The sequence below is a fragment of the Heloderma suspectum genome, chromosome 2 (genome assembly GCF_057233095.1).
Source record: "Heloderma suspectum isolate Gila_16-S chromosome 2, 16-S_ref, whole genome shotgun sequence".
In the NCBI taxonomy this organism is placed as follows: domain Eukaryota; kingdom Metazoa; phylum Chordata; class Lepidosauria; order Squamata; family Helodermatidae; genus Heloderma; species Heloderma suspectum.
The window spans coordinates 190,385,500-190,410,881 of NC_139459.1; the positions used below are offsets into that span (position 1 = coordinate 190,385,500).

At 45.1% G+C, this 25,382-nt stretch overlaps 1 protein-coding gene across 1 annotated transcript; it reads right to left on the reverse strand.

The window, feature by feature from the left end:
• Positions 1 to 2,886: 2,886 nt before the first annotated feature.
• LOC146353628 (keratin, type II cytoskeletal cochleal-like) lies at positions 2,887 to 23,036 on the reverse strand. The gene is made up of 9 exons (XM_084829760.1): positions 22,404 to 23,036; positions 20,258 to 20,478; positions 13,843 to 13,903; positions 12,645 to 12,740; positions 12,210 to 12,374; positions 9,623 to 9,748; positions 8,738 to 8,958; positions 6,794 to 6,828; positions 2,887 to 3,600 (listed from the first exon to the last, which is right to left on the reverse strand). The coding sequence occupies exons 1-9, from the start codon at positions 23,034 to 23,036 to the stop codon at positions 3,221 to 3,223; spliced, it is 1,938 nt and encodes a 645-aa protein (XP_084685886.1). The 3' UTR covers positions 2,887 to 3,220.
• Positions 23,037 to 25,382: the final 2,346 nt, after the last annotated feature.

Consider the following 25,382-nt stretch of genomic DNA (forward strand, 5'->3'; position numbering starts at 1 on the left):
CGTTCAGCTGTAGCCACCTTTGCACATAGCTGATTATCTTTGCATAAAATTTCAACATGCTTTTAGAAGATGGCAAACTCCAGTTGTGAGAGTTCTCCTGAGAAGAATGCAAAACACAAGAGGGTCAAGCAAATTCTAAAGTTATTCTTGCTCAGGAATACAGCACTTTAGGACAGGAAGGGGCTTAAAATCAGTCAGCCAAGACAAACCACTTGAGTCAGGCTGGATTCTCTACAAACCCCCCATGCCCTGGATTAGATCATTAGTCCATACAACAAAAATGCCACTCCCCGTCTATATTTCTACATATTATCTAAACATTAGGAGAAATGTCCTAACGGTAGGAACCGTTCGAAAGTGGAACAGACCATCTTGGGAGGTGCTGGGCTCTCCTTCACTGGAGGCATTCAAACAGAGGCTAGAGGGCAATCAGTCAGGGCTGCTGTTGTTGCAAGATTCCTGCACTTAGCAGGGGGCTGGACTAGATGACCTCCAAGTCACTTGCAGCTATGATTCTATTTATGATCTCTGACAAATGCAAAGGGATTAAGGTGTTTCAGTACTTTGGGAATTTTTCCCATCTTAAGTTCAGTTCATTCAAAACTTCGAGAATATATCTTTTTTAAACTTTGCATGAAAACTGCTACATATTTTTGCACACATTTCTCCTAATACATGCCTTTTTGCATGCATTTTTACCTCATATATACATTGTTTTGCAAGCAATTTTCCTAATATAATGCATTTTAATGTTATTTTCCCTAAGACGCACACCTGTGTATTCATGTTTTTATTCACTGCAAGTTTTGAAGAAGTGTGAATTTCAACAGATAACTGAATTTTCATTCGCATAGTGGCTTAAAAGCGCAAAATTAGGGAAATTTGCAGTAAAATATGAACGAACAAATTTCTCCCCCATCCCTAATACACACACACACACACACACACACACACTGTATAATTCTTATAGAGACTAATGCTGAAGTAATCTTAGTGGCATGACTCCAAAGGTAATGGTTGGGGAATTGCAATGTCGGTGCCATTGAGTGTAAGCTGTGAGAAATCATTTCATATGCGTCCTTTCCCAAAGTGCTTTGTGACCTTGGCTTTCTAGCACAGGTAGACCTTTCAAAGATATCAGAACATTTTTAAGAAAAATGATCCTGTTGAGATGTGTTATCTTGAGTTATTCCAAATAACTTGCCAATTTGAGAGCTGGACTCTACATCAGCTCGTTGATTTTGAATATTCCTTTTTCCTCAGGTCAAATGAGTTACATGGTGCTTCATGTGACCACAATAATTAGTGCTTGTGATGCACTTATGTTCCAGCTAAACGAGTCTCAGCCTCGTCAATGTCCGTATGGGAAACCACCATGGAGCCCCATAGAATTCACTCTGAACTACCCTAATGGAAGAGCAGGGTGTAGCTAAGTTACACCATCAGCAAGTTTCCCTCGAGCTAGCAGCCTTGATTCCATTGCAGTTATGTACAGAGCAGACAGTTGCGCAGTATGACTAGGATTGGCAGAACCACACCGTAGGAGTAGGAATTTGCATAGTCAGACCTGTGAGGTACAAGCCCAGAGATGGTATCCAAACTGAATGGCTGAAGGGCATCCCCATTGTCCCACTGTTGGAACCTCTCCAAGATTAGCATGGTTGTTTTTCGTTGTTCATTTTTTTCCCCTTCTCAGTCTATCAAGATAGAACCTGAATCAAGGGGCCAATTTATTTTCTCACGGCAATCAGAACAGCCTGATGTTTGCACAATTTGTTTCATTTCCAGGCATTCCTGTCACTGTGCGCTGCCAATAATGTGAGTCACTCACACCTAGGGCAAATTGAAGAAGGATATCTTTGATTGTATATTAGCACGATTTAGAATAAATCTTCAGCTGCATGGGCAAGCCTGTGCCGCGTAGCAAGGGGGTGCTGTAAACTTGGAAGTGTAGGAGTCTGAGAGTGCGTTACTTCTTGGGTGATCTCTTCTACTCTACTTCTTGGGTTGTCCCTCCCCAGCCATGCCTTGGTCCTTTGGGGAGATGTGAACACATACGTTGAAAAAAGTATTAAGAGTGGAACTCAGATCTGACCACGTTAATATATGCGTGCGCTTTACATTTGAACCTGCAATTCCTGTTACATTTTGAAACTTCTGGGAGGGGTCAAAGCTCAATAGTAGGACACATGCTTTGTGTTTATCAAGGCTCAGGCCCCAGCATCTCCAGATGAAGGTAGCGGAGCTGGGAGAGCTTTTGCCAATCAGGGCAGACAATGAATGGACCAATGCGTTGGTTCAGTATAAAGCAGCTGCACATGTTGATTAGCTCTAACTATGAAGAGTGATCTCCTTGCAGAGATCACTGAAATGCTCTGGGCCCTGAGTACACTGAAATGCACACATAATGATCCAGCACGTACAAGTGGGTTTCCCAATTTGCTTCAAGGGTAGTTGTTATGCTGTTCCCTTCTACTGAAAAGAATGGAGAAAGGCACCATTCCATGTGCTCACTGAAGCCTTTGCAACAGATTGCTGGCATGGGGAAAAAGGAACACATCTATGCACACAGAGCTCCATGTGCATATTGGGGCCTCTGCATATGTACCTGACACCAGAGCCACTCCAACCTGGTGATTTTCCACAACGGACAAATATGCTTATGATGCTCTGTATTATTTTCCCCTCCCCCCCCCCTTCACGGTCCTAAAAAAACCCAAACCAAAGGCATTCATATTTGCTGAGTGGATTCAATTGTATTGTTTCAAAGTATAATTCATATTTCTCATTGCCGTGGTATCAGACTGAGTTTCCTTTCATGTCTTTATACTTTTGATACATTATCGTTGCTGAAAACACCATGCTTACACATTCATTTGCATTCTTCAGGACACAGGCACATACACGTTTTAATTACAGTATAAGATTCCAAACATCAGACAGTTTCTCAGATACACGCATTTGACATTTTAAACCAAATTGGGCCTATGCATCATGTTTTATTTTTTAGATGATAACATTTCTGCTGCTTTAGTTCAAAATGGAACTCCACAAGTGTGGGAGGGGGGAATAGATCTAATTCATATACACGGACTGCTGTCTTAGAACATTCTTTGAGGGAATGGTGCCAGGTGAGACTTGTACTAATGCCAGCAGGGGATGGGGAACAAAACATATGTGCATCTTTGCTCTTGCTCAGTTCCTGGGAATTCTTCAGGCCTTAGCTTTTGATGCTCTTTTGGCTGGTAGAGGTTCTGGAGATAATTTTCACACCAGAGCTGCTTCCTGTCCCAGTGCTTTTTCCACTGCTGGAGCTGAAATTGCCTCCTCCATAGCTCAACCCACTGCCACCACTGCCTCCACCACCATAACCAAAGCCAAGGCCACTTCCAAGGCCACCTCCTCCACCTCCAAGGTTTAAGCCACTTCCAAGGCCACTGCTACCTCCTCCTCCTCCTCCAAGGCCAAGACCAAGGCCAAATCCTCCTCCCCCTCCCAGACTGCCAAATCCGCCTCCGCCAAGCCCAAGCCCACCAAATCCTCCTCCTAGGCCAGCTCCTCCTCCACCGCCGCCTCCTCCAGTACTGGAACTGACAATAGCTGTAAACAAAGCACAGGCAGATGATTAGGTGTCCTGCAATATAATAATTCCGCACTGTCTACAAAGACTAAGATAATGTCCAGAATCGGTTGTGTTTTCTTTTGCTGTTTTAGCACACCGGTCTACCTTGCTGGTCCACACATCCATGAGGGACAAGATCAGCATGGGCTGCAGTCTGTATGTGAAGATAGGGGTGTACAAAACCCCATTCACCTGCGTCCGTGGGGGATCTGCCGGGGGGACAGGTGATCCGTTCCTCCCTCCCGGAATCCTCCCCGGCTGGCACTGCTCCGTGGCGACTCTGCAGAGCTGCCGGATGGGCCCATCCGCAGCTGGACCTCCATCCACTGCTGGGCTGTTGCAGCCGCAAATGGCGTCCTGCATAGGGGACACCATTTGCATCCCCCCTGTAGCCATGATAGGCTATGTAAATACTTACGTAGCCTATCATGGCTAAAGTGGGACACAAATGGCATAGCGGAAGCCATTTGCATCCCTGCTCTTTGCCATGATAGGCTAGATAAATATTTAAGTAGCCTATCATGGCTAAAGGAGGGACACAAATGGCGTCCTCTACGCAGGACGCCATTTGTGGCTGCACACCGGAGCAGGAGACTGCAGCGGCTGGATCTGGACCCAGCGGAGGCAGGTAGGATCCAGTCCATGGGGACTTTGCGGGGTGGCGGGGGGGAGCAGTCCATTCCACCACAGACTCTGGGGGGTCTGTGGCGGAATTGACTGTGGAGTCTGGAGACTGGAGTCTGTGGCGGAATTGTCCTCCATCCCTATGTGAAGAGGGTACATATGAGTGGACAGGAGGAGCCAGGTTGAGGAGGGGGCCAGGGTCAGGCTGGTACAGTCATGGATGGTGAGTGTGGCTGTTTGTGCCCGGTGCTAGATGCATCTAGCAGTGACGTCTTTTCTTTTCTTTTCTTTTCTTTTCATTTTTACTCTAGCATTTACCCTTTGTTGGGACCCTAGAGTGGTAGGTAGAGGAGCTTTTAAGTTCTGAGTCTAGGGCCCTGCACCTACCCTGGAGTAAAAATGTAAAGACATCGCTACTAGACACACATTTAAAGTAATGTCTGCTTGGGCCCTGAGTGTGATTTTGATCTGGACATCTCACAATAGGTGGAAGATCAAGAGGGGAGCATGGTGCTTGAGCAACCCTACTTGAAAGGGAGAAGAGGACTGGTTGGATGGCTTTGAATGGCAGGGACCCAACAGAGGACAAACACTCTGCAGCATCAGGGGAAGGAGGAAGATCAGGCTGGAGCAACATCCCTTTCTCCACTGTTCTGCAGCTCAGGGAAAGGAGGTGGGAGGGATCCTATCATCAGCAAGGAGGATGTCCGTAGAAGGAAGCCTGGCAGCCCACACTGAGGCAGGCTAGGGGAGCTTGCAACTCTCTCGGAGAGCCTGCCCCATTTGCCACAATGCACAGCACCCTTCCCATGGTGGGTGTGGGAATCTCCTTGAGGAAAATATACTTGCCTTTGCTTGGAAAAGACCCAGCTGTGTGCTATTGTTCCCAACTGGTTATGCTAGAAACTGCTGCCTGTATGTACTAAGAATGCCCCAGGAATCTCTGTTCAGATGCCTAATTTGTATTGCATCCTCAGAGGTACTCCAGGGCTTTCCACAATTTCAACAGGTTTTTTTTCTGGATTAAAGCTGCAAGCTCATTCTGCTCTTACACTCCAAAAGGTGGATGCAGGTATTCTCAGTCAGCTCTCAGCACCATGAGCAGGCATCTGCCTTGCAACTCTGGGACAGCCTGTCTAACCTCGCCTCCTGGCCTCCCTCCCTCTTTGACCAGTCAATTAGGGCTCAGGGCTGGGACTTTGCTTTCTAAGTAAAGTGATACCCCTGCGCCTGTCAGCTGTAGTGCAGAAACAACAATGGAACCAATGACCTAGGGAGGTGGTGGGCTCTCTGGAGGCATTCAAGACCAGGCTGGACAGCCATTTGTCGGGGATGCTCTGACCTGGATTCCTGCATTGAGCAGGGGATTGGACTCGATGGTCTTGTGGGACCCTCCCAACCCTACTGTTCTATGATTCTATGAACTCCTGGTGCAGCTGGATTGCATTGGAATGATGCCAGAGTCTGTATTTAGGGATGGTGCGGGCATCCGGTTGGGGCTCAAAACCCAGTGATTTCTCTCTGGCTCGGCCCCCCGGCACACCAGTTTGAAGCTGTCCATGCTTGCCCGACTTAGTGCGCACTAAGTTGGGCAAGCGTGCAGCCTCCCACTCCCTCACCGAGGCACCCGCCCCACTGCTGTCATTTGGGTAGCAGGGATGGGAGGAGGAGAGGGGAAGCACCTCCCCTCTCCTCCTCCATCTCTGCTACAGTGGCAGCAGTGGCAACAGGGACAGGCCCCAGTCCTTTCTACATAGGTGTCTGGCATGTAAAATGACCAGCCTGCCATGGCAGTGGGGCCGGGGATGGGAGGAGGAGAGGGGAGGTGCTTCCCCTCTCCTCCTCCCATCCCTGCTACTGCAGTGGCAGCATTTTACATAAGTGTTCCCTTCAGACACTTACGTAAAACAGCCAGGGCCTGTCCCTGCTGCCCCCACTGCCACAGGAGTAGGGATGGCGGGGGGAGCAGCAGTCCCTTCTCCCCATCCCATCCCTGCTATTGCAGCCAATTAACTGCTGGACATTTGGTGCCCCTTCAGGGAGAAGGAAAAATTCCCCCAAACGACTGGGACCGGGAAAATGCGAGCTCTTGCTGGGTGCCCACAAACTGTCTGGCTTCTTGTCCTGTACATCTGCCTGGGTTGGGCAAGCAGCAGGAGGCCAGCGAGTGGCTCGTGAGGGGGATGCAGGGGAGTTTGCCCATCCTTATCCATATTGCCAGAGAGAGAGAGAGAAAGCAATGCTGCATGGGGCTTTCTCTCCAGAACACAGTGGGGGATGCATCCAACATAACTGCTTCATTCACCAAGGCACACCCGCCCTCCTCGTGGCACATAGCGTGCAAACAGTTTGGGAGTCCTTGAACTAACCAGCCTCCCATATTAACATTTGCTATTTTATTGCTGGCCAGATTGGTGGCGCATACATGAATAAATACAGCTGCAATCCTGTACACCCTTAGCAGGGAGTAAATCCCACCGAACTCAGTGGGGCTTACTTTGGAGCAGACATGTATAGGATTGCGTGGTAAATCCTCAAGGTACTTACAGTAGCTCACAGGATTGACTCCCTCTCCACTGAGCCTGTTGAAGAAGGAATTTTAAAAAGGAATGAAAACAGGTCTATCACAATGAATGCGCTCTGATGTCTATTATCATCATCATCATCATTTCTATATTGCCCAATACCTGAGGCTCTTTGGGCAGTTCTCAATGATGTTGTATGTCAAGGCTGCACACACAGCTTCAGATAAATGCTGAATGAGCAAGCTGGGAGAGTCTGGCATCCCTTGCCATTGTCCAGGGCCTCCTCATGCTACCTTCCCAGGCCACCTTAAACACCTGAACTGCGTAACTCCTGCCATCATCTTCCCAGGTTGCAGCCATTTTAAAATGTGCAATGCATGTGGTTTCTGAGCCTGGTTCATACATTCTCAAACTCTCCACAGAGAGCATCCCCATAGATTGACACCGCCACATGGAGAAAAGAGTATCTGGCTCAGTGTGACAATGCAGACTGGTGCTATCTTTCTGTCTGTGATTGACCCAAGTTCCACACGTAAAACTGTGACACGATTCCACAAGGGAACAGCATTTGCTGCCGGAGGTACACAGAGGAATTGAGAAAAAAAATCCCAGAAGATGGAATCAAAATCCTTTTCAGATGGGATGTACAAGAATTTCATTTCAGTTCATGAATCACTCAAATGTGCCCCATTCGCAACCCTGAACATGAACGGGTGCACTTTCCCCCCCAAAAAATTTGACCAGCTTTATACCCCTGAAGAGGGGCTTTGATAAAGAGTCCATCTTATCTGATTCCATAATTATTGTCTTGTCAGGGCCTTTCTACACTTTTAAGAGACAAAGAGTAAAATGAAACATTTCACATCATCTGCCTCCAACATCCTGGTACTTCTGTCAGTCTTCTCCTCAGTTCTTTTTTCTCTACCTACTGGAATCAGCAACATTATTCCTCTACCCACCCAACTCCCACTGCATCATGAGAAAGAGACACTGGGCCCCTCCCATCTTTCATTCTTTTCTGCAAATTTACCAGAATGCTTTATAATGCTCAAGCCCTTCCCATCCCCTGAACACCTCAGTCTTGTGCTATTAAATGTATGGTAAGAACAACAGTCTTTTTTTATCATGCACCCAAGGAGAGAGTTCATTGGCTTGGGACTGATTTAATATCAGATAAGGCAGTCTTACCGACAGACAGCATAGTTGCGCCATCTGTGGCATTATTTCTGCCAGGCGGTGGCATCTGTGTTGGGGACACTCCACATAGAGGGGGTTTTCAAGTGTCTGAACCAGCTCATACTTAAAGTTAGAATTAGTGATGCCACTGAATTTCACAGTTAGTCAGCTCGCTGACTGAAACTTATCCGTTCATAACGCTCACCTTCGTAGCGAACCTATTACGAATTCACAATTGATTGCAAGTTTTGGAGCATGTGCAATCTGCATCTGAAGAATGCCATTTCTGCACATGTGCTGAGTTGGTTGGATCAACCCTTTTCTTGCTTAAAATGTGGTGATGTCCCTTTAACCACAACCAACCACACCCCTTTTCTCCATTTCATTCTCACACATGGCTTGGTTTTGTATTCAGGTAGTCAGCAAACTCTCTCTCTCTTTCTCTTGTTGTATCGAATATGGGTCATTGTTCATACAATATGTTCCCTTTTGGTTCAGTAAGTAAACATTACGTAGAAAGGCCATGCAAAAACAACTGATCAGGAAGGGGATAACATGGTGATGCATTATGTCATGCTGCAATACACATTTCCAAACTATAGCTCCCAAGATGCACTTTGATACTGAGCATGTACAAAAACTCTTCTACATGAAGCAAAAGTTTGTATTAAAAGAGAACTTTCATGCAAGTTAACATGGATGAATTCATTACTGGGATAAGATCACCCAGGATAAATTTGCCTGGCATCACTAGTCATTGTCACTGTTTACTTTGCTCTCTCATGCTCACCTGTTCTCTTCTCCTTCCAGCAGCTTCCTGTAAGTGGCAATCTCAATATCCAGGGCCAGCTTGATGTTCATCAGTTCCTGGTACTCCCGCAATAGGCGGGTCATTTCTTCCTTAGCTTTTTGTAGTGCATCCTCCAGCTCAATGAGTTTGGCTCTAGCATCTTTGAGAGCCAATTCACCTCGATCCTCAGAATCCGCAATGGCTGTCTGCAGATTGGCACACTACAAGAGTGAGGGTGTGATAAAACTCTTTGTTACTATTAATATTTTTACAGTCATTATTACTGCTGCTGTTTATTATTATTATTATTTCCATTCATTCATTCATTCATTGTTCTTGGAAGATATTAGGCTGCAGGATTGAACTCAGTAGGATTTACTTCTGAGGAACCATTTCAACCTTTTAGAATGGGAAAAAGCTCTCCAGAAAAGCTGGGAAACCACCAAATGATTGGTGGTCAGGGGAAATGGGTGGGGCCAGGGGAAGGGTGCATGACCATCTGGGAAACCCTGAAGGGATGGATTGTACCTGAGGAGGGCTGCATTTGGCCTGAGAGCCTCAGGTTCAACGCCCCTGCTTTAGATTAAACAACAACAACAACATTCCTGTCCAGTGGGAGGCAAAACAACATCTTAGACCTGCTGCTGGATCAGATCAAGAGTCTTTCTACTCCAGCATTCTGTGTCCAACAGTGCAGTGGACAGCCAAAAACAGAAACTGGATGTCCTCATCTCCCACTGCCACTCAACAAAGCAGTGACAATGGTGTCAGGTGCAGAAGAACCTTTCAGCCAGAAAAACGTTGACTTGTGGATGCCCTTTGAGTTGAAGTGTTCTTATGTTGTACATTGAGATGTGCCCTTTTGTCAATTATAGCTTTTCTTACCTGGTTCCTGGCATTTTCTATTTCTGCCCGTATCCTCTGAATCATCCGACTGAGCTCCGAAATTTCTCCTTTAGTGTTACGTAGGTCATCACCGTGCTTCCCAACAGTGGCTTGGAGCTCCTCAAACTGCAAAAGCGGGGGGGGGGGGGCGGGGTGGAAGGCCGGGGAGGACACACAGGCACAGCCCTGTTAAGCAACTGATTTGGTTAGAGGGTTTCTTCTGGATTGTGACCCCTGTGGCCCAAACTAGGCATGACATTGAATGTTTATTTGCATTTAAGATGCGCATTAGGAAAAATGTAAATTTTTGATAATTATTGGGATCCCAATAGACGAGGAGTCAGGGGGCATATCCCTTTCCAGCCCTGCTGTGTTCCTTATGAAAATTGCTCCTCTGAAGCTGCCATTTGCATTTATTTATTTAGGCATCTTATAAAATAAATTTCTCTAGGTATTGGGAGGAAATCCTCCAGTGGCACCCACTGAAGCTTTCGTGTCTAGTTTGGCCCTGTGTTTAAGAGCAGAGAATTTTGATGTTTTGGACCTGATCTCTCTCTCTCTCTCTCTCTCTCTCTCTCTCTCACACACACACACACACACACACAGTGTGTGTGGTGTGTGTGTGTGTGTGAGGGGAAGAGAGACAGAGAAAGCTTTTCAACATAAGGCTTTTAATATCCTGTATCTACTTTCTGTTTTGTCACAGAATTGAGATCTGAGTACTACATGAAGAGTGTTTCCATTCCTGCTTTTGGGCTACATAACCTTTAGGTGGGAGTGTGGTAGTATAGTGCAATAGTGCAATTACACAAGTAGAAAAAGTGTTTTCTTTTGCTTTCACAAATAACACTGCATTTTTCCATGTTCTAAAAAAATTGCTGAAAGTGCTGTTTAAAAACAGAAATGAAAGTGGTCATGATGTCATCTAAAGAACCTATAGACAACTGTAAGCAGAGAATGATGAACACAAACTAAATGACTTGTGTAGAAAAGTGCTCTCGCTCTTGCTCTCACTCTCATTCTCACTCTTTCTCTCTCTCTCTCCCTCTCTCTCTCTCTCTTTCTCTCTCTCTCTCTCTCACACACACAGACACACACGTTGGTAAAAATGCCAAAGTTCTAATTCAAATATTTGTATATTAAATCTTTAAATCTAAAATGTTGACATTGAAGGACGCTTTTTTAAAACTCATCCAGCATCCAAAGTGCTACGTATGGTGTTTCACGTGTGCCTTTTCTTCAAGCATTTGTTTCCATAGCAGCTGGCTGGATCCCCCCAAAGTTGCTACTAAAGTTTTGGGGAGCCTTCTGGAGAGGCATTTAATGTGTGACAAGAGACTACCAGAAGAGAAAGTCAGCTGCACCCCAAATATGTGTGGAACCATTTTATCTATAACTATGGGCCTCTGACTATTCTGGGATAGATCTTAACATGACATTAAATTTAAGACAATAATATTAATTCTCCACATTCAGTACTATCTCCCTCTACCCATCCTCTCCAAGTGTCACGATTCCCTTGGCCCCCTCTTTCCTTAAATACTCACAAACACACAAAAGGAGGGGCTTCACTGTCACGTCTTTAATTCATTATTCACAGGTTCATTACAGATGCAAATCCTCGAAGACTCTCTGGCTACAAAGGAATGCCTTCAGGGAATTCAAATGGGATCACCGAAAGTTGCCCGCAGTTTGAAAGGGCGGCTGTCTGCCTACGCTAACTTAGGGAGGGAGGGCCTGCCCCTGGCGTGCTGCTTCCCTGCATAGCCTCTCATGCATCGCTTACTGGTTCGACCATCTGAACTCTGCCCCTGATGTTTCCCTCTTAGCTCTGCATCTCCGCCTCGTATCTCTTAGGTCACAGTCCTCAAGCCCCTCCACCTCCTGCTCGTTGCTTCTCACAGAGGGGGGCAAGGAGGAAGCTTCATGCCCGGCCACCTGGGAGTTGGTAACCTGAGAAGCACGCCGCCTACCCATATCTGAACTGGCTTGTGAAAAAGCCTCCCCCAGTTCTGGCTGCTCCTCTTCTGAATCTGATCTGCTAACTATCTCCCTGCACTCAGAATCAGTCCTGACACCAAGAACATCCAACTGTTGTAGACAAAACTCAAATTCAAAGAATATAAATTTGATATATACAGACAAACCCATGTTAGGAGAACTTACTTGGAGGGAGTTGTTTTTAATCTGAATAAATGTCAGCTCCAATGTTTAGAAAGCTGCCTCATATCACGTCAGATTATTTGTCCATTTAGCCCTGCTCTGACTGGAAGTAGCTCTCCCCAGAGGCTTGGGAAGAGAGAGTGAGGTCTTCGCCATCACCCACTGCTACCTGATCCTTTTTGCTGGAGACACCAAGGACTGAATCTGGGACTTTCTGCATGCGAAGTGGGTGGAAGCATAATTTTGCATGCACAGCCACCTTCCCCAAATTGTTTCATACTTTCCTGCCGCCACCCCCAATAACTTTACAAGATCTTAAAGCATCTTCTGACATGTTGCATTGGAAGCATCCCTTGGAAAAGACCTTCAGGGATGGGAGACTGCTCCACTCCCCAAGTCCACCTTTACTGATGGATCTGCTCACCTTGTTTTGATACCACGCCTCTGCTTCGGCTCGGCTTCTGTTAGCAATATCCTCATATTGTGCTTTCACTTCAGAGACGAGGCTATTCAGGTCCAAGTCTCGATTGTTATCCATTGAGAGGATGACAGCAGTGTCAGACATCTGTGCCTGCAACTGAGCCATCTCCTGAAACATATGCAGACAAGAACCAGATTAGAAAAATATTTAAGATTTATGTGTTATAACCTCAGTTTGAAGTCGGGGGGAAGGCAGGATGTGAGATGTGGCCCGAAACCATAATTCAGGTTTCTCAGCTCCCATAGCAACCTTCTAATTATTCCTCCACAGCATTTCAGACAATGATCTGAGTATCTATACATACTATGCCTGTTTAGGAGTTAATTTTTTTATTTAATTTCCTCAGCACAACTCAAAGAGCATAAGAAAATCGAATACCGCTTCATAGAGGGCCTTCAAGAAGTTGAGGTCATCGGTCAGGGAGTCCACTTTGGCCTCCAGCTCCACTTTGTTCATGTAGGCCGCATCCACATCCTAAAAAGACAGTGAGGAACTACATTCACCTCGATTTCACTGGGGAAGGGAGAGAGTTCAAAATGGGCATCATTAAGCGAGATCCAAATGCTTACTGTTTGAAACAGTTCAGCAATGTGTGTGTGTTTAAAGCATTTGTTATTAGTTTTCTGTATCTTTTCATACTTCGAAAGAGCAATTTTGTCAGCATAGGAGGTACAGATGCTACTTTTTGGAAACAAAGGATATGTTTATTGGTATGGGCCAATTTGACTGTTTATATCCAAGTGGTCAGATCAAGAGGAAGGGACCTTCTGTGAGAGGAAGGGCTCTACTTGTGTAAAGTCCTTCCACCTGATTTTTGGGGATTCCCCCACCACACACCACAGCTTACCCCACTGAGCAGGGTATCCTGACTCTCTACATAGCATTTGCAGGAGGCTGGAGGGCCTGCCATGGGAAGGAGGGAGCAGGAAAGTCCACTTCCTCCAGCACAGTTGATCCAGCTTAAATCTGGATCTAACACCTAGTCAGCAACTAGTTTTCCTTGAGGGTCTTATGGAGAAGTAAGTGAGGGGTAATGGGGCTAGTGCCTCGACTACCACCTGAGGAAATGGCCTAACAGCAAGCTCAGCTGCTGTTGACACCAGGTTCTCCATGCCTCTTTTGCCCTTAGATTGGGAAGTGGGAAGCCAGTAGCAATTTTAGCCCAGGCTCCCATTGCTAACCCTTTGCTTACATCAGAGTACAGAACTAGTGAGATGGCCTCTGTAGAGAGTCCTGATGAAAAGTCACATGTGGTTTGAACCACACTGGAGAGTGAGGGACTGTCCTGCCAACAAATTATGTGCCTGTGCTTGTGCTCTTCATTGCCTGAGGAGCCCCACACAAATCATGTTCTTGTTCTTGAGTCCTTCACTGTTAACACAGTATGCAGGGCTTTTGTACACAGTTATTTCTGACTGAGTGACAGAATGTAGCAGAGAAGTCACAGCAAGCTAATGAGCATTTGTCTTGCCTTCAAGAAATATTCAGAATCTTTAGGTCAGGCAGAGAAAGCATAATCTTGGGTGCACCCCAATTAACCCAGCAGGCCATCAACCTTGAGAGCCTGCCACCTCACCTTCTTGAGCATGACAAACTCGTTTTCTGCAGATGTGCGCCGGTTGATTTCCTCTTCATATCTATTGGAACAAGAAGCAAAAATCACTGAAGTTTCCCCCCAGTTCAGACTATTATATCTTCAGTGTACCTTTAGGCAATTAAAAATGAATGACAACAACAATAATATATGGTCACCTATTGCATTTATTGATCTAAATAAACTCTTACAAACTTTTATCACTCCCTGATGTGTTCCTGGAGTGTGGATGTGATGTACCCTGATTGCAGAGCCTTGGTCCATGTTTCATTAGATGTTACTCAACCTGTAGATGTGCAGAAAAACATCCCACAAATCATTTGGGGGAGCCAAAATTAGGCTTTATTAGAACAGACGTCCTCCTTTCTCATGGTTTCTTAATGACTGTGAATTTCCACAGGGGGTTGCTTGTAGAATTATAAGGGTTGAAAGGCCATGAAATCCAAAAGCCCACCACCATAAGAAAGCACATCACATTCTGCACATCAGCAGCCCATACAGTCTCGGCCACAGCAAAGGCAGGTGCACAGAAGCAGTACCCTGCCTGCAAAGCAAAGTCCTCCTCCAGATGACTCAAGCAAGTGAGGCAATCCACAAGCTCCAGAAGAAGACAATAAGATCCCCAAGGCTCATTAGCCAATCTGACCTGGAGACAAACTCTCATATTAATTCCACCTTCCATTGACAGGTTACACTGTATCATTGCGATGTGGTCTGAGATAGGGGTGTACGAACCCCACCTACCTGGCTTCGCTGGGGATCCGCAGGGGGGAGGCGATCCCGTCCTCCCCCCTGGAATCCTCCCTGTCTGGCTCCACTCTGTGGCTAGTCCGCAGATAGCAGAGCTCCCTGTGTCACAGTGGCTGTAGGAGTTTCCCTGTGCAAACTGGCTTCTTGCCATTTGAGTGCTCTGTCTTTTACCTTTGCATATGCATACATCACTACTAGTTGCTTAATCCCCGTATCACTTATGAGAACCAGTCAGGAGCGGCTGTGCTATTAGGTGAGGTGGGGTGCGTCCGCCGGCACAGCATGGGGAACTGTTGCTTATCTTATTTATTTCAAACATTTATACTAGGGATGGGTGAGAATTTCATTTCAGTTTTGATAAGCATTTATCCAAATCCACAAAGTTCTCCATGTGGGGGCCAAAAAGAACTTGAGATTGAAGAAATATCAAATGTAGGAGAAACTGAACTGACAGCTCATCCATCCAGGCCCAGGGTTTTGAGTACTTTGCTCTTAAAAGTCGATGTGTATTCAGCCATGTTAGGGCTTAATTAGGGCTGCCACCTCTTTTTTTCTGACAGGCTCCAGCTATATGGCAGGCAAATATACTACGGTCCTCTCCACACTGGGGATATTGCATTTGGCTTGTGCAGATGGGTGGGAATGTCATTTCAGTTCATTTTTTATAAGAATTTTACAAAAATTCTCAAAGTTCTCCATATTCAGGAGAAAGAACTTGAGATTTTAAATGTTTGAATGCAAGAGAAAGCGAAACTGGCAAATTTGCCCAGCCCTTCTCAGTCCCTGAAGTGGCGTTTACAATTATTAAAAACTAATAACCATTATAACATCAAGATAGTAATAAAAATAGGTTAACTTCCCTACCCACTCACACCCACACCCGCCTTGACTAGATCTTGGTAATGCATTCCAGGTTGACACCTCATCCAGGATCAAGGCTTGGTTTAGCATTCACCAACCAGCACTCAGCCTTGACACCGTGAGACCACTTTTTGGAGGAGAGAACTGCAAGAAGGGATACCTGGCCAATCCATCTCCCACCACCACCACTTCTGTTCCTGTTGATTATACATTTTATGAGGGCACACAAATCTTCCTAGGTCATCATAAGCACTCAAGAACTTAACAGAGAACAACCAAAAATAAAACAGAGAAAGAGAATATCACTAGCCCAAGAAAAGAATACCCAGGCAGAATAATACTCAAAGGGTAACTACTGGCTCCCCTCAGTAGTTGGGATTACCAGACAGTAAAATCTCCTAAGGTAGGAACTGCCCTTCATCTCATTCAGGCATAGCTCGCATACCAGACCAGGTCTCACGTCGTGGTTTTCCCTTCCCCGGTAGGAGGGAAAACCCAACAACCTAAGCCTCAACAACACAGAGAAGACTGAACTAGCAGAGAGACACAACACTACCCTGACTAGTAATCAATTGTCAATTATTTATTAGGTTTTTACCACCATTTGGAGTGTGGCAGGAGGGATCATTTGGATTTTTTGCCTGAGGCACCAAAGAGTCTTCAGTATCTATGAAGTCTTCACTGTTTTAGAAGATACTGGCTTGCTGGGAAATTACCTGTCTAGTATTTACTTAATACAACAGAAGATGACTAGGGGGAGATCAAGGGAGATGGAATCAGGCAGGCTCACTGACATGGGTGGAGTGGGCCTAGACCCCTCAGAAATATTCTAAGCCCTTTCTCTGAGTTTTCATCTCTGTCTCTCTCTCTCTCTCTCTCTGCCCTCCTCTTTAAACAAGAAGACTCTTGATTATTCCTTATGGAGACATAGGGGGGGCGGTGTGAATTGCACATGGTATTCTTCTCAATAGCTCTGTAAGATTAGATCTATTCCCATGTTCAAGCAAGTACATAGAAAGGCACTGTGATGACTTGCAAGTGCTTAAACCTTTGGGAACTTTTAAAATATAGATGGCCAGCTACCCCTGGTCCTTTTAATGAGATATGTTGCTGTTTTATTGCTGTCTTATTATTTTATCAATTGGTTTTACTGTATTTTGTTATTTTATTTTTTGAACTGCTTTGGGATTTTTAAAATAAATAAATAAAAGCAGCATATACTTTTTTTCTGAAATAAAGTAAGTACATGTATACCATTTACTTTTACTTTTAAATTAAACATCTTCATGGGCCACATCACACTTCTGGGAAACCCCCATTTGAGTACCTCTAATGTTTAGGGGAGCTGCTGCTCAGAATCCAGCAGAGCAGTTGTGGTGATATGTGTGTGATCATGGTAGTTGAAATGAGGCATTTCTAGGTCACGGCCGTATGGCTGTGAGCTAATACAGCTCTTGTGTGTTCTTGACGTGACCATGCAAGGACCATTGTAAAGGTGAACAATAACAAGCTGTGTAGCAAGCCAATGGCTCTCCATGCCTATCAGCTGACTTTCTCCCTGTGACCTCCAAGTCCACCCCCAAACATTTTGTAGTGGCACCAAGCAAATCCCTTGACTGATCCTCATGACAAGCCAATGCTCTGGTACTGCTCAATGGAGACACAGTCATTTTCGGGAGTAATTTAAAGCCTCCTCCTCCACACAGTGGCTCCATTGGCCCTCTGCATTGGCACTCACAGTCTAAGCAATGCTGTTAGTATTTCAGAAGAAAGGAGGAGAGGGGTTGTAGCTCAGTGGCAGAATGCCTGCTTGGCATGCAGAAGGTCTCAAGTTCAACCCCCACTTCTGCAGGTAGGGCTAGAAAAGAATCCTGCCTGAAACCGTGGAGAGCCACTGCTGCCAGTCAGTGTCGACAATATTGGGATATGGGGACTCAGCATAAGGCAACTTCCTACGTCCCTATCCTTGAAAAATGGACGCCACTGGCTGCTTCCTTTTGCAGGGAGGGTGATCCTTGACCACAATCAATTCGTTTTAGCCCCAAGGTGGTGTTCAGGAATAAAATCCTCCCAACCACTTTAGCCTATACATAAAGTTTTACTTGGCCAAGTTGACTTATCCATCAGCTGCTGAACCCAGCTTTGAGGCAACAGGTCCAGATTGTGATTCACCACATCCTGGTTTGACTCACTTTGAACAGATTTCCCAGGATGCAGTCTGAATACTTGTTGCAGCATTTGTAAAACTGGTCCAACATGCCAAAAATCAATTTGGGTTGATTTTGCCACATCAGAAATGAATAGTTGTATGATTCAGTCTTGAGTCAGTAGCTGCTTTCCACTGCTCCCTATTATTATGAATAACAATTGCTTCTGTAAAGCATTTTCTCAGCAAATGCTGATATTAGTCAACATTGCACTGACTTTTATTTTTTTTAGCCCCATCGATGCAGTTGGGGATGGGATGGGAGAGTTGTTTATTTTCATAGCTCAGAGATAGTCAACAAATGTCCTGGTAATGCAATATGTCTAGAGCATTTCAACTCTGCATTTGGGGCAAGAGATCTCACCAAAGTTATCTTTCAAAAGTTATTTTTTCAGAAGTTTAGGTTATCACTCCAACATCCAACAGAACAACAGGAACTATTTTTCTACTACTACATTTCTATCTTATTTTAATTTCTATGAAGATAATTAATCAAGCACAACAATCAATGTATCATCAATGTACATGACTGATGGCACATCAGTGTGTTGGGTAAGGGGAGACATGATAGAGGTCTACAAAATTATACATGCTGTGGAGAATGTGGATAGGGAGACATTTTTCTCCCTCTCTCAAAATACTAGAAGAACCCAGGCTCATCCCATGAAGCTAATTGGTGGGAGATTCAGAACAGATAAAAGGAAGGACTTCTTCACACAGCGCTGAGTTAAACTATGGAATTCGCTACCACAGGATGTAGTGATGGCCACCAATTTGGATGGCTTTAAAAGGGGTTGGACAAATTCCTGGAGGAGAAGGCTATCAGTGGCTACTAGTCCTGATGGCTATGTGCTACCTCCAGTCCCAGAGACAGTGAGCCTATGTACACCAGTTGCTGGGGAACATGGATGGGAGAGTGCTGTTGCACTCATGTCCTGCTTGTGGGTTCCTGGCTGACAGCTGGTTGGCCACTGTATGCTGGACTAGATGGACCCTTGGCCTGATCCAGCATGACTCTTCTTATGTTCTTATGTTATATTCTTATGTACATGGCACAGTGCAACATAAGCAAAAAAGGGAGAGATTGCATGCTATAGACACTTGGGGATGGGAGTAGGGGTGCATGGATTCCCCACCATCTGTTCCAGTGGGGAATCCGTGGTGGGGGGAAGCAATCTGTTCCTCCCCCCCAGAATCCTCTGTAGTGGCTCCACTCCATGAGGATTCCAGAGGGGGGAACCGGCTTGGGGGCTGCTTACCTTCCCTCCTGCCAGCCAGAGTCATTCGCTTCCTCCCTGTCCCTGCTGATTGCCATGTCTTTTCTTTCAAAAAAAAAAAAAAAGGCGATCGGCAAGATCTGCCCATAGACTTAGACGCAAATAGAGTCATGAATCTTGCGTCTAAGTCTATGTGTCCATAGGCATATACATATATTTTAAGGAAAAGACATGGCAATTGGCAGGGAAAGGGAGGAGGCGAATGGCTCTGGCTGGTAAGAAGCAGCTGAATGCTGTTCCACCTCCAGTCCTCCTGGAGTGGAGATAAGTGGTCCTGACCCGCTGCGGATTCCTGAGGCCGGATTCTTTGGAATTAGAATCCACAGCAGATTTCTCTGACATCCCTAGGTGGGGGGTTGGCAGCAGATAGATATCAGGTTACATTATACATTATGTATATGGACATGTGAATCACATTTGACACCTGGCATGTGTAAGTATCCTAGGGATGTGTGATTCAACAAAACTCGAGCTTACCGAAATTCTTCAAATTCCATCTCGAAGCTTGTTCCAACTCGAGTCTGTATCAGATTGCGAGCTTTGCTTTTTTCTTTTTGCATGAAAATCCATGCATATTTCCATGTGCATTTTTCCAAATGTATGCATCAACTGTGCACATTTTGAAATGTACGCATGTTGAAACGTACGCATTTTTTAAACATACGCACGCTGTTGAACACATTTGTTTTTGGACCTGCCATCACACTGCAAGCTCAGGAATGTTACAAATGTACAGACCTCAACTACAGATTGTGTCTGACTCTGTGTTTGATCTGGAAGGTGCAAACTGGGTAAAAACCTGATCAAAAATGAACTGAAATGAATTTCTCATATATCCCTAAAGTGTTCAAGCCTGCTCACTCTTTCACATCCCACTATGTGTAGAATCTACACATCAGAGGGAATCTGTGAACAGCTTCTAAATTTAGCCATTTGGGGCAGTTCAAGGTAGGCTTTATCATGGCCATTCCATTACTTTCTCACTCCATATTCCTAGCTCAGCTCTTATCCTGAGTTTGGATGAAGCATCTTCATTCCATCAGCAGGAGGATACTGCTTTTGGAACAGGACTTTCATGTCCTTACCCCCATCCTGTGTGCCATTCACCTTGCTCTAGAGGATTAGGGGAACTTGTGGAGGAGATTTGGAGGAGGGTGAGGGCTGGAGGGGGAAGAAAAGGAGAGGAAGGGGGAGGAGAGGATATGGAAGCCCTGTTCCAAAAGTGGTAACCTTCCACTGCCAGAATGAAGATGCTAGAATAATAGATAGACGTCCCAGCTCCCAGCTGTCAGTCATCACTTACTTGTTCTTAAAGTCTTCGACAAGGTCCTGCATGCTCCTCAGTTCCCCATCCAGTCGCCCTCTCTCATTGATCAGGCTGCTCAGCTGCTTCCTTAGGTTATTGATGTAGGCCTCAAAGAATGGGTCAAGATTGCTCTTGTTAGCACTGGATTTCAAACCTTGATCGTGCAAGAGGGCCCATTTGGTCTCAAGGACCTTATTCTGCTGTTCCAAGAAACGGACCTGAAACAGAGGAACACCATTCATTCATTCATTCATTCATTCATTCATTCATTCATTCATTCATTCAATTTATATACCACCTAAGATGTCCTTGGGGTGGTTTACAATCATAATGCATGAAGCTGCCTTCTACTGACTCAGAGCATCCATCCATGCAGCCCATTATTATCTACTTCCCACTGTGAGTGGCTCCCTAGGATCTCAAGCAGGGATCTTTCCCCGCACTGTTACCCGATCCTTTAATTGTAGATGCCAGGGATTGAATCTGGGACACCTTCTGCATTCAAAGGAGGTGCTCTGCCACTGAACTACAGCACCTTCGGAAAGGAAACATAATTTGTTTGTTTTTAAACAGGCAACCCTTATGAAAAATATAGATAATGTACAATGCAATCATCTACATATCTACTCAGAAGTAAGCCCCATTGAATTCAATGGGCCTTATTCCCGGTAAGTGTGCATATGACTGCAACCTTAGAAGTGAATTAGGAGAATATTTGGTTCTAGGCTTGTGAAGCCATCCCAAGTTAGCTTCACTACAGATGGACAGAGATCAGTCTATTTCCAGTCTCTGTCAGGTTTGCATGCATTTGCTGATAAGTCCTTACATCCCATTTCCACATTAAATGGCAATTGTGTTTTTTTTTAAAAAAAAAAAAACCCTGCAAGGACATTCATAGTTAAATTTGTTTCTAAATACATCTTTTTGAAATAGGTTCTCACCAAAATACATTTCTAAACATATTTTCTCGCAAAGAATACATTTCTAAATGTACTGTAACCTAAGGTATGCATTTTATATGCATTTTGGTTATTTTTTGAGCTCAGAACTGCATCACATATTTGTTGAAGTGTGAAATCTGAAGGAAAACTTGGTTCCAATCTGCACATTAATCCAGGTGACGCTGATCAGGTCAGTTCTCTTGAAATGCAGGATGAACAAACTCTGCTAGCTCCCCTATGCTTCACTCTTAGCCTTTAAACTTGAAAAATCTCCTGAAGGCACATTAAGCAAGGCTTTGGTGAACTGTGATCAGAATCCAGAACAAAGACATGTTGAAACCATCAAATTATCAGTTGACCACATGATGAACAGAATATAGGAAATGTTATTGTATCAGTAAGACAATTTGTCCACCTAGCTTAGTATGGTCTATTGTAACTGGCAGTGGCTCTCCACGTTATCAGGGAGATGGTCTTTCCCCAAACCTGATAATGGAGATCATCATTAGCTGGTCAGGTCAGGGACTGAAACTGGGGCCTTTGGTAGGCAAACTAGGTGCTCTGCTGCTGAGCTCTGGTCCCTCCTCCACACAAGAGATCCCATAGAAGCAATATTGGAAGAAAGGGGAAATAGTAAATGTGCATTTATTGAGTTAACTTAAGTCTTAGCTTCTACAACATGGACAGGAATCCAAATCCTGATTTTCTTTCCCAGATGAAAAGAAAGAGAGCGAGCCAAAATGAATTTTGGGTGAAAAAAAATGCTCAAGGAAATTCTTTTAGTTCAAATGTGCTCCTCAAAAATGTTACATTTATCTTCTCCATTTTCAGTCTCCGTTCACCCCTCCAAACACTTCCAATTATGGGTGCCAGATTTTAGGTTAGAAAGGAGAAGCAAGCATTTGGTTATGCTACTTTAAAACTATTTGAAACGTTGAACTTCGACATTCAAATCCACATTTACATTCTGAAGTTTTGCCAAATACTCTGAAAGGTTTTTTGTACCCCCACCCCCACCACCCCCGCACCAATCCATCACTGTATCCATCCACCATTCACCCAATGTCCCTGTTTGTCTCAGCGCATATTTATCTGGACGTACACACTTGCCTGGGTCTATCTCTTTATCCACACATCTATTGATAAGGCACGTCTTTTTCTCTCCTCCCATGTTATCATACAGTAGTTGAATAGAGCCTCACCTTGTCAATGAAAGAAGCAAATTTGTTGTTGAGTGTCTTGATCTGCTCCTTCTCCTCTTTCCGTACGTCTTGGAGGACAGGATCGATTTCCAGGTTGAGAGGTGCCAGGAGACTTTGGTTAACGGTCACTTCTTGAATTGTACCAACCCCAGGTGCACCACCACCACCAAAGCCGGTAGGACCTCTAGTGGCACCAAGCCCCCCGCCAAAACTAAAACCACCACCACCACCAAAGCCACTACCCCCACCTCCTCCACCAATGCCATATCCACCACTAGATCCACCACCAAAACTGAATCCACTGCCAGATCCACTACCAAAACCACCTCCTCCTCCACCAAATCCACCACGCAGGTTGCTACCTCGGCTGATGGAAATTCTTCTAGTGCCAAGAAGATTATAAAGACTCCTGCTGCCAAGGCCACCTCCTCCACCACTACCACTGATGCAGATCCTGCCAAAGCCGCCACCACTGATGCCACCTCCACCGGCTCGGGCAAGAGAAAGTGAGCTGAAACCAGATCTATTGCCACTTGGGATAATGGCAGAGGCTGCACTGAAGCCCTTGCTGCCCCCACCTCCACCACCTCCACCTCCTCCTCCGGCCCTGATACTGTAAGTCTGCCAGTTCATCTTGGTGGATGAACTCTGAGAGATGTTGCCAGAGCAGAGGAAACCAAAAGAATGGGGCTTCGGTGGGAGAGCACTTGAACCTGGCTGCTTTTATCCTTGGGGGGACCTGGGCTTGGCTGCTTTCAGACTCAGGAGATCAATTTAATGCACTCATGATTTTGATGTACCTGGAAGGCAGGTGTCTAATTGTACTGTTTAAATGCTAATTGAAGATAGCACACACCTATGGAGTGATCTATTGCTTGCGTGGCCTGGGGCCTTTAATGCCCCCAAATGGGACTGGGAACTGAATGCGTCATTATCTAGCCAGAAGCTAACAGGATAGCTCTGCTTCCACTCATAGAAAGGGAAACAGCCATTTCTGCACAAAGCAATTTCTGCACATTATCACGGATTCATGCAAATGGAAATGTTGCATTTGAATATCAGAAAGAGATGATCAGCTTTGACATTATTGTTACTATTAACTAGTGGGCATTATTGCTTTGTAATACATTATCTTATCATTTACAGTAGTTCAGCATCTAATGTGCCTCACTGATGCTCTACATGTTACTGATGCTCTATATTACAGGCTGGACAGCTGCCTGTCAGGGATACTCTGACTTGGATTCCTGCATTGAGCAGGGAGTTGGACTCAATGGCCCTTGTAGGCCCCTTCCAACTCTACTATTCTATTATTCTATGTTACCATCTAGCCCAGGATTGTTGACACTGACTGGCAGTTGCTCTCCAGTTTTAGGCAGGATTTTTGCTTAGTCTTAACTAGAGACGCCAGGGACTGAACTTGAGAAAAGGTAGAGAAAAAGGCAACTACACATAGGTGGCACCGGATTGGGGGTGAGGGGGTGAGGAGGGAGAAGCATTCCCCCATGACAATATTTATTTATTTATTATTTAATTTAAAATATATCTTAACTGTCCTTCATCCAGTGGATTCCAGGGCAGTGTACAATAGACATAAAATCATTTAAAGAAAATACAGTAATACCATTTCCTTCATAAGAATTAAAGTCTAAAAGTTCCCTTCCCCATTGTTGTATTCTGTGGGCTACTTGAACGAAAGGCACTTGGTGCATATGCACATTATAACTGAACCATAACCTAGAAATTAAAATAAGGCTGCAACCCTAAACATGCTTCCTTTAAAGTTAACTCAGTCAATACCATTGGGTACTTCACAGAAATATCTTTAGGATGGGAGTGCTGAAATACAAGGGGCCGCGGTGGCTTAGTGGTTAAGACGCTGAACTGCAGACTGGAAGGTCAGCAGTTCAAGACCCGAGTGCTGCCTGACGGAGTGAGCTCCCGTCTTCAGTCCCAGCTCCTGCCAACCTAGCAGTTCAAAAGCAAGAAATTGTAAGTAGATAAATAGGTACCGCCTCGGCGGGAAAGGTAACAGCGTTCCGTGCACCTCGGTGTTCAGTCATGCCGGCCACATGACCACAGAAGTGTCTTCGGACAGCGCTGGCTCTTCGGCTTAGAAACGGGGATGAGCACTGCACCCTAGAGTCGGACTCGACTGGTTGGGGACACCTTTACCTTTACCTTGCTGAAATACACAGTGATTTCTGCTTATGTTCCTGTCCCCCAGAAATGAACTTTGCTCCTTATATGCCCCTTCAATATATTATTTTTTTTTCCTGGAGCTGACCCTGCAGCTAAAATGCTCAAGGAGTTGGATCACCTTCTCTTTAAGGAAAGGCTAAAGTGTTTGAGACATTTTAGTCAAGCAGACAGAACATGCTAGAAGTTTATATGAATGGCATGGAAAGTATGGATAGAGATTTCTCTCTCTCTCTCTCTCTCTCACACACACACACACACACACACACACACATGCATACGCATAATGAGAGAAAAGATTGCCAGCTAAAATGATCGTGAGAAGTTGAGAACCTCCCCTATTTATTAACCAATGGCAGCCTTCCCCAATCAGGTGCCCTCCAGATGGGTATGCTTGCTGGGGATGATAAGAGTTGTAATCCACACACATCTGGTGGGGGCCCAGCTTAGGAAGGCTGACTTATGGATTTCACTATCACAAAATGTGATGATAGCCACCACTAGCTTAGATGGTTTTAAAGGGGGATTAGGATGGAGGGCAGGTCAATTAATGGCTATTAGCCGTGATGGCTGAATGGAACCTTCCTGTTCAGAGGGAGTGGATCTCTCAATACCAAATGCAGAGGGTGGGAGCAAACAGCAGGGAATGGCTTTCGCCTTGCTTGTGAGCTTCGAATTTGGCTGATCGTTGGGGCTGTATGAGATTTCAGTTTGTGTTTGATCAGGACCAAATTCATATCTTCTGGATTGAACATGGACTCATATGCAATCTGCAGTCAA

Bases quoted from the DNA above. Each gene is read 5' to 3' on its own strand.
- LOC146353628 (XM_084829760.1), bottom strand. From the start codon at position 23,036: ATGAACTGGCAGACTTACAGTATCAGGGCCGGAGGAGGAGGTGGAGGT. The intron at 13,904-20,257 runs GTAAGTGATGAC...TTGTTCCAATAG, and splicing joins GTCGAAGACTTTAAGAACAA to ATATGAAGAGGAAATCAACC. The intron at 12,741-13,842 runs GTGAGGTGGCAG...CTGTCTTTTTAG, and splicing joins AGTTTGTCATGCTCAAGAAG to GATGTGGATGCGGCCTACAT.